General features: G+C 45.7%; 1 protein-coding gene across 2 annotated transcripts in view; it reads right to left on the bottom strand.

The window, feature by feature from the left end:
• The window catches only part of Jph1 (junctophilin 1), an 82610-nt gene extending 69392 nt beyond the window's left edge, over positions 1-13218 (bottom strand). For both annotated transcript variants that reach the window (XM_055603404.1, XM_055603405.1), the window contains exons 1-2: positions 12662-13218; positions 6657-7416 (exon numbers count right to left, since the gene is read on the bottom strand). In XM_055603404.1, coding sequence (XP_055459379.1) covers positions 6657-7416; positions 12662-13040 — 1139 coding nt within the window. In that variant the 5' untranslated portion in view covers positions 13041-13218. The remainder of the gene's footprint in view (positions 1-6656; positions 7417-12661) is intronic.
• Between the last annotated feature and the right edge of the window lie 250 nt (positions 13219-13468).

Below are 13468 nucleotides of genomic sequence, written 5' to 3'. Positions count from 1 at the left end.
TTTTGTGTGTGTGATGCTGAAAATCTAATCCGTGGCCTCATACCTGTTAAGCATGTACTCTACCCTGAGCTATATCCACAGCCTCATGGAGCGGGGTGGCATTCATAACTGCACCCAAGGTCCAGCTTGGCAGAGAGTGCACAGGTATAAGGATGTGAAAAACACTGGCCACCAAGCAAGAATAACCTATGCTCTGGTCAGCAGAAAATGCCCCTGTGTTGTCTGTTAACACTTAAGTAGCTTCCTCCTTGACTTAGTTTTGAAGGCATTAGAATTCCTCTTCCTAGGGACTGCCTCTGACATAATCTGATTGGCCTGCTCTTTGATCACCTCCCCCTGAGGGGGGAGCAGCGTTACCAGGCCACAGTAGAGGACAATGCAGCCACTTTTGATGAGAACTGATAGACTAAGATCAGAAAGGAGAGGAGAACCTCCCTTATCAGTGGACTTGGGGAGGGGCATACATGCAGAAAGGGGAGGGAGGGTGGGATCGGGAGGGGAGGAGGGAGGGGCTTATGGGGGGATACAAAATGAATAGAGTGTAATTAATAAAAAATAATAAAAAAAAGTTAAAAAAAAAGAATTCCTCTTCCTGAAAAAAACTTCTGTGTTCACACCTAAGAATTAACTAGACTCCCAGTGGAAGAAACAATTACAAAAAAAAAAAAAAAAAAAAAAAAAAAAGTACCATGAAATTACTCTTAAAAATATGACATGAGACTGTGGCCTGTCATGCCAAGACTCTGCAGTCTGAGACAGGGGGATTACTAGTTTAATTCCAGTGAGGGCAAGACAGCAGCAAGGATGTCTCAAAAACACTAAGTTACAGACAGCCCACAGAGATAGTGGAAAAACAAACAAGCAGAATACAGAATTTTCATTTTGACTCTCAAGAAAGAAAGGGCATTCTTCTAAAAGAATTTGAGAATCTCAGTGACTTGACTTTCTACAACAACTTGGCATAGAACAAGGACCTTCTACCCCTCCGCCCCACTAAAATCAGTAGCAATCAGGTTATTTTGGATCCATAACATGTACTGACTCATGGGTGACTTTGGATTTTAATACTCACAAGTGAAGTGTGAATTAAATGAAGTATTTTTATAACGGGCTGACCTATCTATTCTAGCCAACTTCATGTGTTAGGCTCAGATATGACTCAGTTTGAGAAAAAAAAATGGCCCTGAGAAAGAAGCAGAGCAAGAAACTTTGAAAAAATAAAGACAGTTTAATGTTCGGGAACCTTTGACACTTAGGAGACACCATCCTCTCTCACTCTTTGGTGCTGTCAAGTGCACAGAATGAACCAATGCTATTATAACCACTATGGATTGAATTCCTGAAGGTTCCTAATCTGTGGAAAAATTAGAGTTTATTTATTGGACCAGCTCACCTCTCATTGAGAATGGAGACATCTTGTCAACCTACAGCTCTGCCTCTGCCCCCTTAACCCTGTTGGTTTCATGAGGAAAAGGGGTACCTGTGGCACTCAGTTGCACATTTTCTAATCTTCTTTGACTATCAAATTATGGTACAGCAAATTATTAGCACTACATTTTCCTGCTTCAAACTATGGTTTATAAACACATTGCAAAACCGTATCAGAACCCTTCGTGATGAGGATTTAGTTCACTATCCATTATTCCCTGGTCAAAGCTCATGTTGGGGACACAAGAGGGACCAGAGAGCTACCAGTAGAGTCAGCTCCTCCCAATCTAGCTGAGGAGAGAGTCAACACATGCAATGACAACCAAGATTTACATGAGAATCCATGTTTAATGCATAATGAGGAGGATGAAAGTGGAGCGCAGAGAATGGGTTCCTGGGTAATTTCCTTGACGATTTATACTGCCATCTGAGTGAGGAATGCAGAGCCAGCCACAGCGAGCCAGGGCAAGGCTCCATGTAGAGGGGCTTTCCCACTGAAAGAAAGATACGTAGCTGACTCATTCTTGGGGGGAGGGGTGGAATTATAAGAGTATGGGAAGCAGTCTTTAAAACCCTGCAATAACATGTGAGGTGTTTTCACATTTAGTCTACAACCCGTGAGTGTAGAATGTCCTCTAGAATTCTGAAGACAAACACAGCAAGGCGACCTCTGGTCCCCCGAACCCGAAGCCTTCCATACACTCTCCATTTCAGCACTTTCTACGTCATCCCTGGGATGACAGGGAGGGCAGGAGTGATCCTCCTAGCCTCACCTGTCTAGATGCTGCTCTTGTCACGAGAAGGGATGCTTAAGGTCAGGGTGAGGTTGACGGCGGCAGCACAAGTGCCTCACAGTACTTGTTCTGTCTCACAGTTCCTGACATCTCAAGACTGAAGCCTGGCTAGCCATACCCCAGTGAGCCTCGCCAGCTTCTGTGAAACGAGCAGGGCCAGGACAGGTGTGTAGAGGGAATAATTGCTGCGAACTCTCTAGTCTGCCATCTTCCTGCCTCCTCTAGAGACTATGATAGGACAACCCTAGCATGAGCACACACGTACAGCCTCGGTGGCCGCAAGGCCCGTGCTCTCCTGTCCCTCTCACATTCCCAGGCATCACAGCCCTCTTCTATGATGACTGCTACCCGAGGTTCGGCTTAACATAAGACTCTGCTTTGGACTTCACTCTTCCGGAATGTCACTTGTTTCTAAAGAAGTATGGGCTCTGTGAAGGCCACTTCTTACTCGCCCTTTCAACCATGTGCTTTTCCTTTCTTACAAAATCTTTCCCCCAACGTAGGCGCCTTCTTGAAGGTCTCACCTAAGGGACTGCTGGAGCCATGATGAAGTAAATATTGACTGAACGAAGATCAGGACAAAAGGACAAGGACACCAGAAGGAACTGCTGGAGGGAGAGCTAAGAGAAAGGTCACTGAGTATTGGTAGCAGGTCAAGTCAGAGGGATAGGAGGTAATCTTAGATAGAGCCTCATAGCTGCCTCTGAATGGGGGGAGTACACTGGATAAGAGCTCACAGCCCTTCATGCTCCGGCGTTGTGATCTTTATAGTCATTTCTCCTCAAAAGGACTTCTATAACACAGGCCCAAGTGTTATAAAAGACCCATTCTCAGGTCTGATGTTTGAAATATTTCAGTGAGTCAAAAGTGGGCCCAGCTGATCAGGTCCTATCAAAGAGTAAACATGGGTGAAGGAAAGACAGGGACCTAGGTTTGGGTGTGGGCATGGTTCTTCCTGGTTTGAATGTCTCTTGGAGAGTATGTCCATCTACATAACAGGGAGGCTGAGCTCAGCTATTGGCATGGAAGTCTAGGGATGGCTAGGCATGCTTACTTCTTGAAATAATCACAGCTGCTTACTTCTTGAAATAATCTCTATCTGTTTAGCATTTCTTAAGCAACAGAGCTCAGACCGATGTCAGTCACCGACGATGAATTTTACCCCAATCAAGACAAGAAGGGAAGAAAAAGAATATCACTTTTTATAGTATTTTTGAATCAGAACAGAAACCCAAGAAAAAAAATTCTATGGGCCAATAAGTTATCAGCATCCTGTATAGTTTTGACTTAAAAAAAAAACAAAAACCAACAACACATTTGCTCATGCGTGTATATGTGGCATATGCTGAAGATCAGAGGACAACTTGCAGAGGCTGGTTCTTTCCTTCTACCACATGGGTCTGGGGATCAGACTCAGGTTATCAGGCTTTGTGGCCAATACCTTTCCCCACTGAGCCATCTCCCAGGCTCTAATTTTGACCTTTTAAAGGACTAACCTGCTAGTAATCCATCTACACATATACCCTGTGATGTTTAATATCTACCTATGTCCTTAACTCTAAACTCAACCATTTCATGAGAAATGTTAGTCCAAACGCAACTATTTTACAGGAAATGTCAATCTGTCAGCTACTTTTTCCAAAAATAGAGTCAAAACTCTGTCCATTACATCACGGAAGGACAATGAAAAATGAAAGAAGGTATAAGTTTAGCTGAGTGTTTTAAATTTTTTATCTGTTTTATCATCTGAATATTACCTTTATGTTGTGGAAACACAAAATCACCTCATACAACTCTAGCCATCTAATGTTTTCAATGTGCAGCCCAGTACTGTGAACTACAGGCGTGGTGGTGCATGGGATCACTTGAGCTGACACATTCCACACTTCCTCAGCTGAAAACCCACAGGCAGTGACTCCTCAGCTCGCCTGTTCCCTGATAGCTACCATTTTGTTCTGTTTTGTAGTTTGACCATCTTAGGTGTTCCATCTAAGCAGGATCAAGTACTGCGTGTCCTTCTGCCACCAGTTTATTGTACTCAGCAGAATGAATTGAGTATTTTTTTAAGGTTTTTTTTTTTTTTTTTTTTTTAAATACAGTATTTTGCCTACATATGCCTGCACACCAGAAGAGGGCACCAGATCTCATTGTAGATAGTTGTGAGCCACCGCGTGGTCACTGGGAATTGAACTCAAGACCTTTGGTAGAACAGCCATTGCTTTTAACCTCTGAGCCATCTCTCCAGTGCACGAATTGAGTATTTTTAAATCGCTAACTGAAATTTCAGCGGCTGAAAAGCCTAAGGTCAAAAGATGTCTGGACTATTAAAGTATATGATATGTTGTCCCCAAACTACATGCCACTTTCAACAACGGGCATACGGCTCTGACTTGGAAAAAATTCTTTACGCTGTAATGATAACCATGGACAGTCTCTGTGTCCCACGTATGCCCACTTCAGTTAGGTTAGGTGTTCCTTTAACTGAAACAAATCATAAAAACTGATACTTAGAATACAACCTTAGCAAGAGCGCCCTGCACAGGCTTATTTCCCACCCGCCAAGCCTGAACTTGCCTGCAAGTGTGTCACTGACTTGTAAGGAGAGCCTGAAATGGAAGACTCCATTAGCCATTAGGGCCTAGCAAGCACAGGGTGCAGCGTCAGCTCTAAAAGGGAGCTGAGGGCCAGGAACGCCATCAAGACTCCTTGAGCCACACATTCCCCTGAAATGCACACAGATCTAGCATTTAGCAAAGAAATCTGTTACATGAGATGATGCTTGGGGGAAAAAGGGCAGGGGAAATCCTACATGGCAGTTTGAACTGAGAAAAACCTCAAAGCCTAAAAAAATGAAAAAAAAAAAAAAAGGGCGGGGGGACCCCTTTTCAGTTTCCATTTAGTGTTTCAGATACAATAGTGCTCCTAAAACAGGAGCATTGACAACCAAACCAAATAAATCTAGAATTCTAGAAGTATTAAGTTGAACAGTTACGAAGCTACCATGTTTTTGTGTGTGCACCAGAAGTTCAAATACTGGGGTGGAGAGAGAGAGATGGCTTTGTGGTTAGGAGCATGTGGTCTTCTTGTTGAAAACCTCACTTTGGTTCCTGGCACCCACACCGTAGCTCGGAATTGCCTGTCACTCCAGCTCCAAGGCACTCGACATCCTCTTCTGACCTCGATGGGACCCAGCTTGTGGTACATATACCCTTATGCAGGCACATCCACATAAATAATAAATAAGTCTGTTACAAATTTTGCAAGTATTGTAAATTTCCTATTGCCCAGCCAAACAAGGTGGGGTTTACTCACTGAATATTAGCACATAAATTATATTTGGTACTAGTAATGAAAACCCCTGAAGATGTGCTAGTATTGTATGGTTTCAGAAAGGTTTACTGAGATAGACGAGTATTCCTGGAACAGAATCAGGACTTTGAATATTTCATGCCAAATTTATGACTGAAGCCACACACCACTATGGCCAGTCCTTAACCTTTATAACTAAAACCTCCAGGCAAAACCAATCCTTTCTTTTCCTGTCTAACGGATGGGTACCTATCCTTAATAAAATTCTATCCCTAACAGCCGACTGCATCCCTTACACTGACCCACTGAGCCTTGTTTCTAGGGTAAAACCTCAAGCACAAAACTCTCCCATGCCCATATGTGTCTTTTTGCCAATCTCTTACCGACCCGTTTTCTCCTGCTTGTGCCAGCCCTCCGCTCAACTGCTCTACTTTCCTCCAGCCTTGGCACAGTCAGAACACCATCTGTCCACGTCAAGTTCTCTCCGCCCCTTTCCTTTTAATACACCAGTGATCTAATCCTTCCTGCGCAGACTGGGGCGATCCTTCACAGCCTTGGTCTCCTGGTCTGTCCCCATGAGGAGCTCTGGCTCCCAACACGCATGCTGTTGCTGTCACGTTCTGCTTTGGCCTTGCCTGGACCCCCGAGTCTTTCTCAAAGCTGATTCCTATGCCTCAGCGACCACAGTTTAAATTTCATAAACTAGAATAATCTTATTGGGAGTTGTCAATATGTTCGACTTAATATTGTAATGAAGGTATATATTGGAGGTATGTTTCTACCTTAAAGGGATATTTTCTTTTAACACACAACACCGTGACAGTATTTCAGAGGCCCTTTTAAAAATATTACCTTTCTGGCCTTAGAAGGGTGTCAGAATGAACTCTACCAGCTTGTTAAATATAACGGACATCATTTAGAAGAGGAAAGTCCTTCCATCTACCTTCAACAAAGTTTGAAAATGGTTTCTCACGCTCATTCTGTTGGAGTCAATCATTTTCTGATATTTTTTTCACCCTTTTAAGTGTACTAGGAACCTATCAGCAGACACACAGAAGACTGCAGTGTTCTGGAGGCCCTCCATCCCTTAAGCCAGGCGACCCGCTCAGCATTGTAGTCACATACCTTGAGTTGGCTATTTCCACTTTGGTTCTGGCCATGGCGGCCGCCCGCTGCGCGCCTTCAATGGCTCTATCCACCTTCTCCCTAGTTTTTGTATTTCTTATTGGTATAAGCTGCTTCCTTATTCCTCGGACCAGGATGTTATTTTTGTATTTCCCCTCTTCCTTGGAGCCATCAGGAAACACGGTGCAGCCGTAGCCGTGCCTCTTGTTGTTGGCCCACTCGCCCTCGTACTTCATGCCGTTGGAGCGCTCGCTGATGCCGAAGCCGTTGCGCTTGTCGTTCTTCCATTCACCCATGTAGGTTTCTGTGGTGGTGGCGTCCACGTGATCTTCCACGGGGCAGAAATCACAGTCGACGTCCCCGAAGCTGATGGTGGAGTTGGCGTCACTGGAACTGATTCTGCTCATGGCCGCGTCGCTGCGGACGGAGCTGCGCTTGCTCGAGATGGAAGACTTGGATTCGGACTTGCGGAGTTTCATGCTGCCGAGCAGCGAGCCCCTCCGGAAGAGGCCCCCCTTCTTCTTGCCCAGCTCCGTGTCCGCGTGGAAGTTGAGCACGAAGCCGCCTCTGGTGCCGGCTGGGTTTTCTGCAGCCGCGGCGGCAGCGTCGTGCAGCACGCTGCCATTGCTCTGCTCGCTGCGCAGCGAGGCCAGGGAGGTGCGCAGCGGGGAGCGGATCACCGTGGCCATGCCGTAGGGCACGCTCTGGCGCACGCCGTAGCCATGCCGCATGCCTCCGGCCCACTGGCCCTGGTAGGTACCTTCGAGAAAAGACATCAGCAGAGGGTGAGTTTGAGGGGATGGAATCTGCACACTGAGAGAACAGTACCCTGGGCGGGAAGGGCCAGGGTCAAATTTAGCACACTACTTTGGGCAGCCTTGTGAATGGTAGGCATGCATAGGAACCAGTGTTTGCTGCGTTTCTCTGGGGACTGAACCTCGGACCTCGTACATACTAGGCACCCTCGGAGCTGTGAACCATTTTCCCCCCTAATACAGAAAGTGTCATCATCAAGGAATCATCTTTTCCCTCCTGAAAACATCAAAGGGAAGCAGTGCCACAGCACAGAAAAACCTCAATTCTAGTCATGGTTTCAAATACAATTTTACTTGTTTGATTCAAAAATGGCTTTTAGGTGTATGCCCAGTACAGCATTCTCAAGAGCACACAGGTTTAACATTAGTAACAGTGATCAGAATACTTGCGGCGTGGATTGTCCAACAAGCTGTATTGGCTTTTCTACTACATCAAACACCCTACGCTTAGGGCAAGCCGTGGAGCACCCTGGATTGATGGGGCAAGGGCGGCTGGGCGCACAGTACCATATTACTTGCTAAATCTGTTTCCTCCTGGCCATTCTCTTTATGTATCTCCCTAGTCTCTGCCAAGCATTGAGTCTCAGGCCACTGGAAGTACCTGAGGCCAGGAACTGATCCTGAAAAGGAGACAAATGTCTCAAACTCATGGCTTATGTGCCCTGTGGTCTCTGGCTGTCTGAAGATGATGTTTAGAGAGGTTCAAAGAACTGACAGGGTGGAAGAAACGTTTTCAAATCTCCGAGGAATACATGGCAGTGTCCATTAAAATTCTGTTGAGCTTTTTCAATGAATATTATACTCTTTAGGAATAAGATAAACTCTCAAAATATTTTCAGTGAGTTCTTCTACTTAATAACCAAAGATACATTTTAAAAATAACATGGTAGAGGTTTTTCAATGCTCTTTTGGAGGAAATGAAGGCTAAATTAAGGAGCTCAGAATTTCCAAAATCAAGGCCATTTCCTTTAATTAAAGGCAAATTTTGCTTTCTAGTATGCCCTCAGAACAGCTATCTGGAAAAATTTTAAATGTAATTACTTCAGTGTTATTCACAACAATTCCCAATGTCAAAGAAAATAAGTCATGATTATAGTTTGTGTTGACCTTGTTCTGTTTTTGATTACACATTGTGTTTAACATTACTTTGCAGATTTCTAGTGATTGGGATATATTTATTCTTAATACAACAAGAGATAATGCTCTCAGGGTACTGTTATTTCTTAACATGGTTCTTAGTATGTAGCCCAGGCTGGCCTGAAACTCTCAATCTTCCTGCCGGAGCCCTGTAAATGTAGTGATTACACGAACACAGCACCATGCCTGTCCGGCTAGTGGTTTTATGTCACTGTGTATGTAAATAGAAATTGTTCCTAAGTCAATTTCAAGACCACCTTCTCTTTCTTCTCCTGCTAACATTCACATTATACAAATCAACCAAAGCAAGGCAACAGTGAAATACTAAACAGCATTTAGTACCAGGGGTCTTGTACTATGACTGCTAAATCCAGAGTAGACCTGTAGTCTTCAGACTTAGGAACTTATGAAGAGGGTGGGGCACAGCTTTCAACCAGGGCAAGACTGTTATATACAAAAGTTCAGAAGCTGGGTATGGGAGTACATGTCTGCAATCCCAGCACTTGGAAGTCTAAGGCAGAAGGTTCCTGTGTCCTGAGCAAGCCTGGGCTACACAGCTGGACCCTGTCTAAAAAAACATTCAGGGTTTTTTTCCCCCATTATGATGAGCTTCCTACAGAATAACAGCTATCTCCAAAAACTGTTGCCTCAATAGGAAAACAATAAATTATCAGAAACTTTCAACTTTGACTTTCCCTAGATAAAATCTAAATAGTAGGATAAACGTTATACAGCCTAAAACAATCCACTGTATTTAACATTTTGATCTGTTAAAATGCCATATTTCCATTATTCTAACTTTTCTACAGAATGATTTTACTCAAATAATTTGTAAAGATGCTGCTTGGCACCAGTAGTTATGTTTTTAAAACACAACCATCCCATCTTAGTAAATCTTAAACACTGATGGGAAATTAATGGCCACCTTCCTCCAAATGACAGCTCCAAAGCCAAGCCAAAGAACGGCTTGAAAACTCTGGCTGTTTAAAGAACAGAAATGATCAGGAAGTTTAAAAATTTCTGGAACTATCATATAGGGCAGGGGCACGGACAAAGGTATCCCCAACTTTCCCTTCCGTGTTATTAGACTGTAACAGTAGGGGAGAGAACAGGGCATCCACAGCACCATTAGAAACCCATTCGCTCAAATTCTTAGGAGTTGATCTGAAAATTTAAAGAGGTTTGTTTTCATCAAGGAACCTGGAAAACAGGGCCTATTTCTCTATGAAGCAGGTGCTCTCCAAGCTCTTTTGTCCATAAAGAGTTTTGATTTACCATTCTCCATTCTTAAGACACTGCGTATTTAACACACAAACAAATGATTTTTTCCAGGTTTTGATTTAAATTGTGTTCACTGGGGAGCTGATTTTTTTTAAAGATCTGTCCATCTTAACTGTACAATATTGTAATGAATAGTTTCCATATCAGCATGAATTTCAGTCAAATTTGGACTGCCGAGTGCCAAATTTAAGTATATGCTGCGAATGGCTATATGAAACAGGCGACTTTAACTCTAGTTTTAAAACCAGTGGATGGGACTGAGGATGTAGTTCTGTTGGCAGAGTGCCTGCTTGGCACAAATGAAACCCTGGACTCCATCCCCACCTTGTCCTGGTCCATAAAGCTGGACCAGGAAAGGTAGAGGCAGAATGCTTTTAGTTCAAGGCCAGGCTCAGCGTAAAGCTAGCCAGGGCTACAAGCGACCTTTGTATGTCTCAAATTCATGAATAGCATAGTTTGTCTTCCTAGATATCCTCTGTAGTTTTATAGTCGGTTTTCAAAAAAAGGAAAGATCAGAATTTGCACAAAAGAATCTGGGCATCTGGACTTGGATTTCATGAATATGATGCAGTTAGTTCTTAATATATAGGGAGTTTCTATTTCAGTGACATTTTACATGGAGATCTCTAGTGAAATAAAGTGATAGTTCTCACATGGGATTACAACCTCCTCCTCTGCTGTCACCAGAAACACATGGGAAGGGAGGCAGATCTCAGAAACAGAGAAGCTGGTATTCCTGTGGGGGCTAAAACCTTGGTATGACTTAAATTGCAGCATACAGTATCATTTAGGCTATTTTTTTTTAAATCATGAATTTTCTAATAAAATGTGGTGACATGAGAAAAACCAGGAAACTGACTAGCACAGAGTAGGCATTCAAAAATGATTTGCATGTTTAATTTTTTTCTGATTATAGCACACCAGAGGTTTTTTTTAAAAACCACAGTGCTATGATGATGCCAAATTTTGTCTTTTTAAATTTTCAAAATTGGTTTAAAACAGAAGGCAGATTATTCAGTCATTTGGAGATGTATTTGCCCTTGTACAAACAACACAGACACATAAATGTTTTTTCACCATGCTCTATATGTTTTGATTACTAAGCATAATGAATACACTAAATCACCAGGTTTTATTTAATGAGTTTTAACTTTTAAAAGAAGTCTATGTTGTAATTAAATTATAAGAAAAATAAGTCTATTTTATAATCTTTAAAATAAGGGCTATAAAATGACCATATTAAAAAAAAATAACAAATTTTCCATTGTTGAACACAGTATTTTGTTCTATTAGAGCTAGGCTTCCAATAAAATCCACTCACAAGCAAACATATAAGGTGGCCAGTCAAGGTATTTTATGCTGCCTCTGAACAGCTAAAGGCCCCCGTTAAACTACCATAGCACTCAGGGCTTAGCTCACAGAAAAGTATTAAGATCCCCCCCCTTTTAATCCATGAGAACCATCGCCTTTATTTATACTTCTGTAGGATGAAAAGATGTACCCCCCCCCAAAGCAAATCCTACCATTCTGCTGTTTTGCATCTGAAACACAGCCCAAGTGTTCTGAGCAAGTGAAGTGTACAAATTGTATAAGCTTTTATATAAGCATAACGGAATTTCAGTGGGCTGGAGAAAGTTTTAATTGGATGCCTTTAATATCCTCCAACTCTGAAGCCGCTTAATTCCAAAAGGTGGCATCGCCTCCTACAATTTTTTCAATTAAATGTGATTATGCTTATTATCAGAAAATGTACCTCCCCCAAAACATAAGCCATTTGTCTCACCCAGCTTTGTTTTCAAAGAAGTTAATCAAGTTTTCACACCTGTTTCACTAATGTGTGCTTTCTTAGTTTAAAAATAATGAGAACTCCCCTATAACATGCACAAATTAGATGGCGAACATTGTTAAATCGCATCCAGGTATATCACGTAGGCCACACCCCTTAAGTATATCAGGGATATACTCTACATTCTTTTTAACTTTTTTCTCTTATTTATTTATTTGTTTATTTTACGGAAACTCCGTCATTTATTTTCCTAAAGCATTTTACCGAAGATCTCCAGGTCAGCAAATATTGCAGTTCTGCTGATTCGAAATACTTTAAGGACCCAAGTGAAAGTTAGAAAGAAAATGAGGAATTTCACCTGCTTTGGGTCCCTCTGCTGCCCATAACTAGGACTCTTCCAAAATACACCCTCGACAAAGTCCAGTTCCCCAACATCCCACTTACGGGGTTCTGGCTTCTATCTTTAGGCTAACTAGAGGACCAGAAGCGAAATACGAGACTCCACGTGAAACCAAACCGCTCGGGCGGTCAGCACAGACCGGCAGCCACACAGCCCAAGGCGTCCGCCTAACTCCACCAAGAGTGGCGATTTCAAACCCGTCCCGGAGAGGGAGGGATCAGGAACGTAATGTGACGGGCTCAAGTGACAGCGTCCTCTCCCCTGCCCAGCCCTCCGGGTGGCAGCCCGGCCCTGGCCCCCGCCAGGTACACGCACCACTAACTCCCCCGGGTGTGGACAACCCCTCCCGCCACCCCCCACCCCCACCCCGGGGGGGAACACGGTGGGATCGGACCCTGGCGACCCAGCCGCGTGCCCACGCGATCTTCCCGGGGAAAGGGGGGGGGGTCGGGAGGGATGGGAGCCTCCCCAGGTGTTTTGGCGGGTTTCCGGACACGTGCGCCCCGCGTCCTCCCCACCTCCCCGCTAGCCCCGGGGAGAGCCCACCGCGCCAGCCCAGCGCGGAGCAGCCCGCGACGCCGCTCACCTCCGTCCCCGTAGGTCTCCACGCCGTAGCCGTCCTGCAGCCCGTTACTCCAGGTACCCTCGTAGCGGGCGGGGGTGCACAGGCTCTGCCGGACCCCGTAGCGCCCCTTGAAACCATGTGACCACTCCCCCCGGTACATCCACTTGCCCTTCGTCTCCACCCCCAGCCCGTGCCGCTTGCCCTGCGCCCAGTAGCCCTGGTAGGTGTTGCCGCTGGGCCAGGTGTAGCCTCCGACCACCTCGAAGCCGTGCGACCAGGAACCGGAGTACTCTCCCTGGCCCTTGGGCCCCGTGCAGATGCCATGCCCGTGCGCCTTGCCCTCCTCCCAGCCGCCGCAGTAGGTCCCGCCATCGTCGAAGTCGAACCTTCCGCCCGTCATTCGGGGGGCAGCCCCGGCGCGCTCCCCGCGGGGGCACGGACGCGGGCAGAGCTGGGCACGGCAGGGTGTAACTAGGGGGTGGGGGCCCGGCGGGCGAGCTCACGACTGCGCCCCGGGCAGCTCGCTCCGCCGATCGGCTCCAGTCCGACGCCGCCCCCGTCCTCCCCTCCTCTCTCGCCACCGCCACCGCTGCCTCTCTCTCTCCTCCTCCTCCTCCTCCTCCTCCGCCACGGCCGCCGCCCCGGCCAGCGCCGCGCGCGAGAGGACAGCCCAGGCTCCGGAGCGGACCTTCAGCCGCTCCCGCCCGCCCACGTGAGCCGGGCACCGCCCCGCGCCCGCCCCTAGTCCCCTCCCCGGGCGCCGAGGCCCAGCCCCGCGGCGCGCCCGCCCGCCGGGCCCTCCAGCCCCCCCCCCCCCCCCCCCCCCCG

This window comes from Psammomys obesus, unplaced genomic scaffold, assembly GCF_907164565.1.
Source record: "Psammomys obesus unplaced genomic scaffold, mPsaObe1.curated_primary_1811, whole genome shotgun sequence".
NCBI classification, from domain to species: domain Eukaryota; kingdom Metazoa; phylum Chordata; class Mammalia; order Rodentia; family Muridae; genus Psammomys; species Psammomys obesus.
This window is presented reverse-complemented; position numbering and strand designations above follow the sequence as displayed.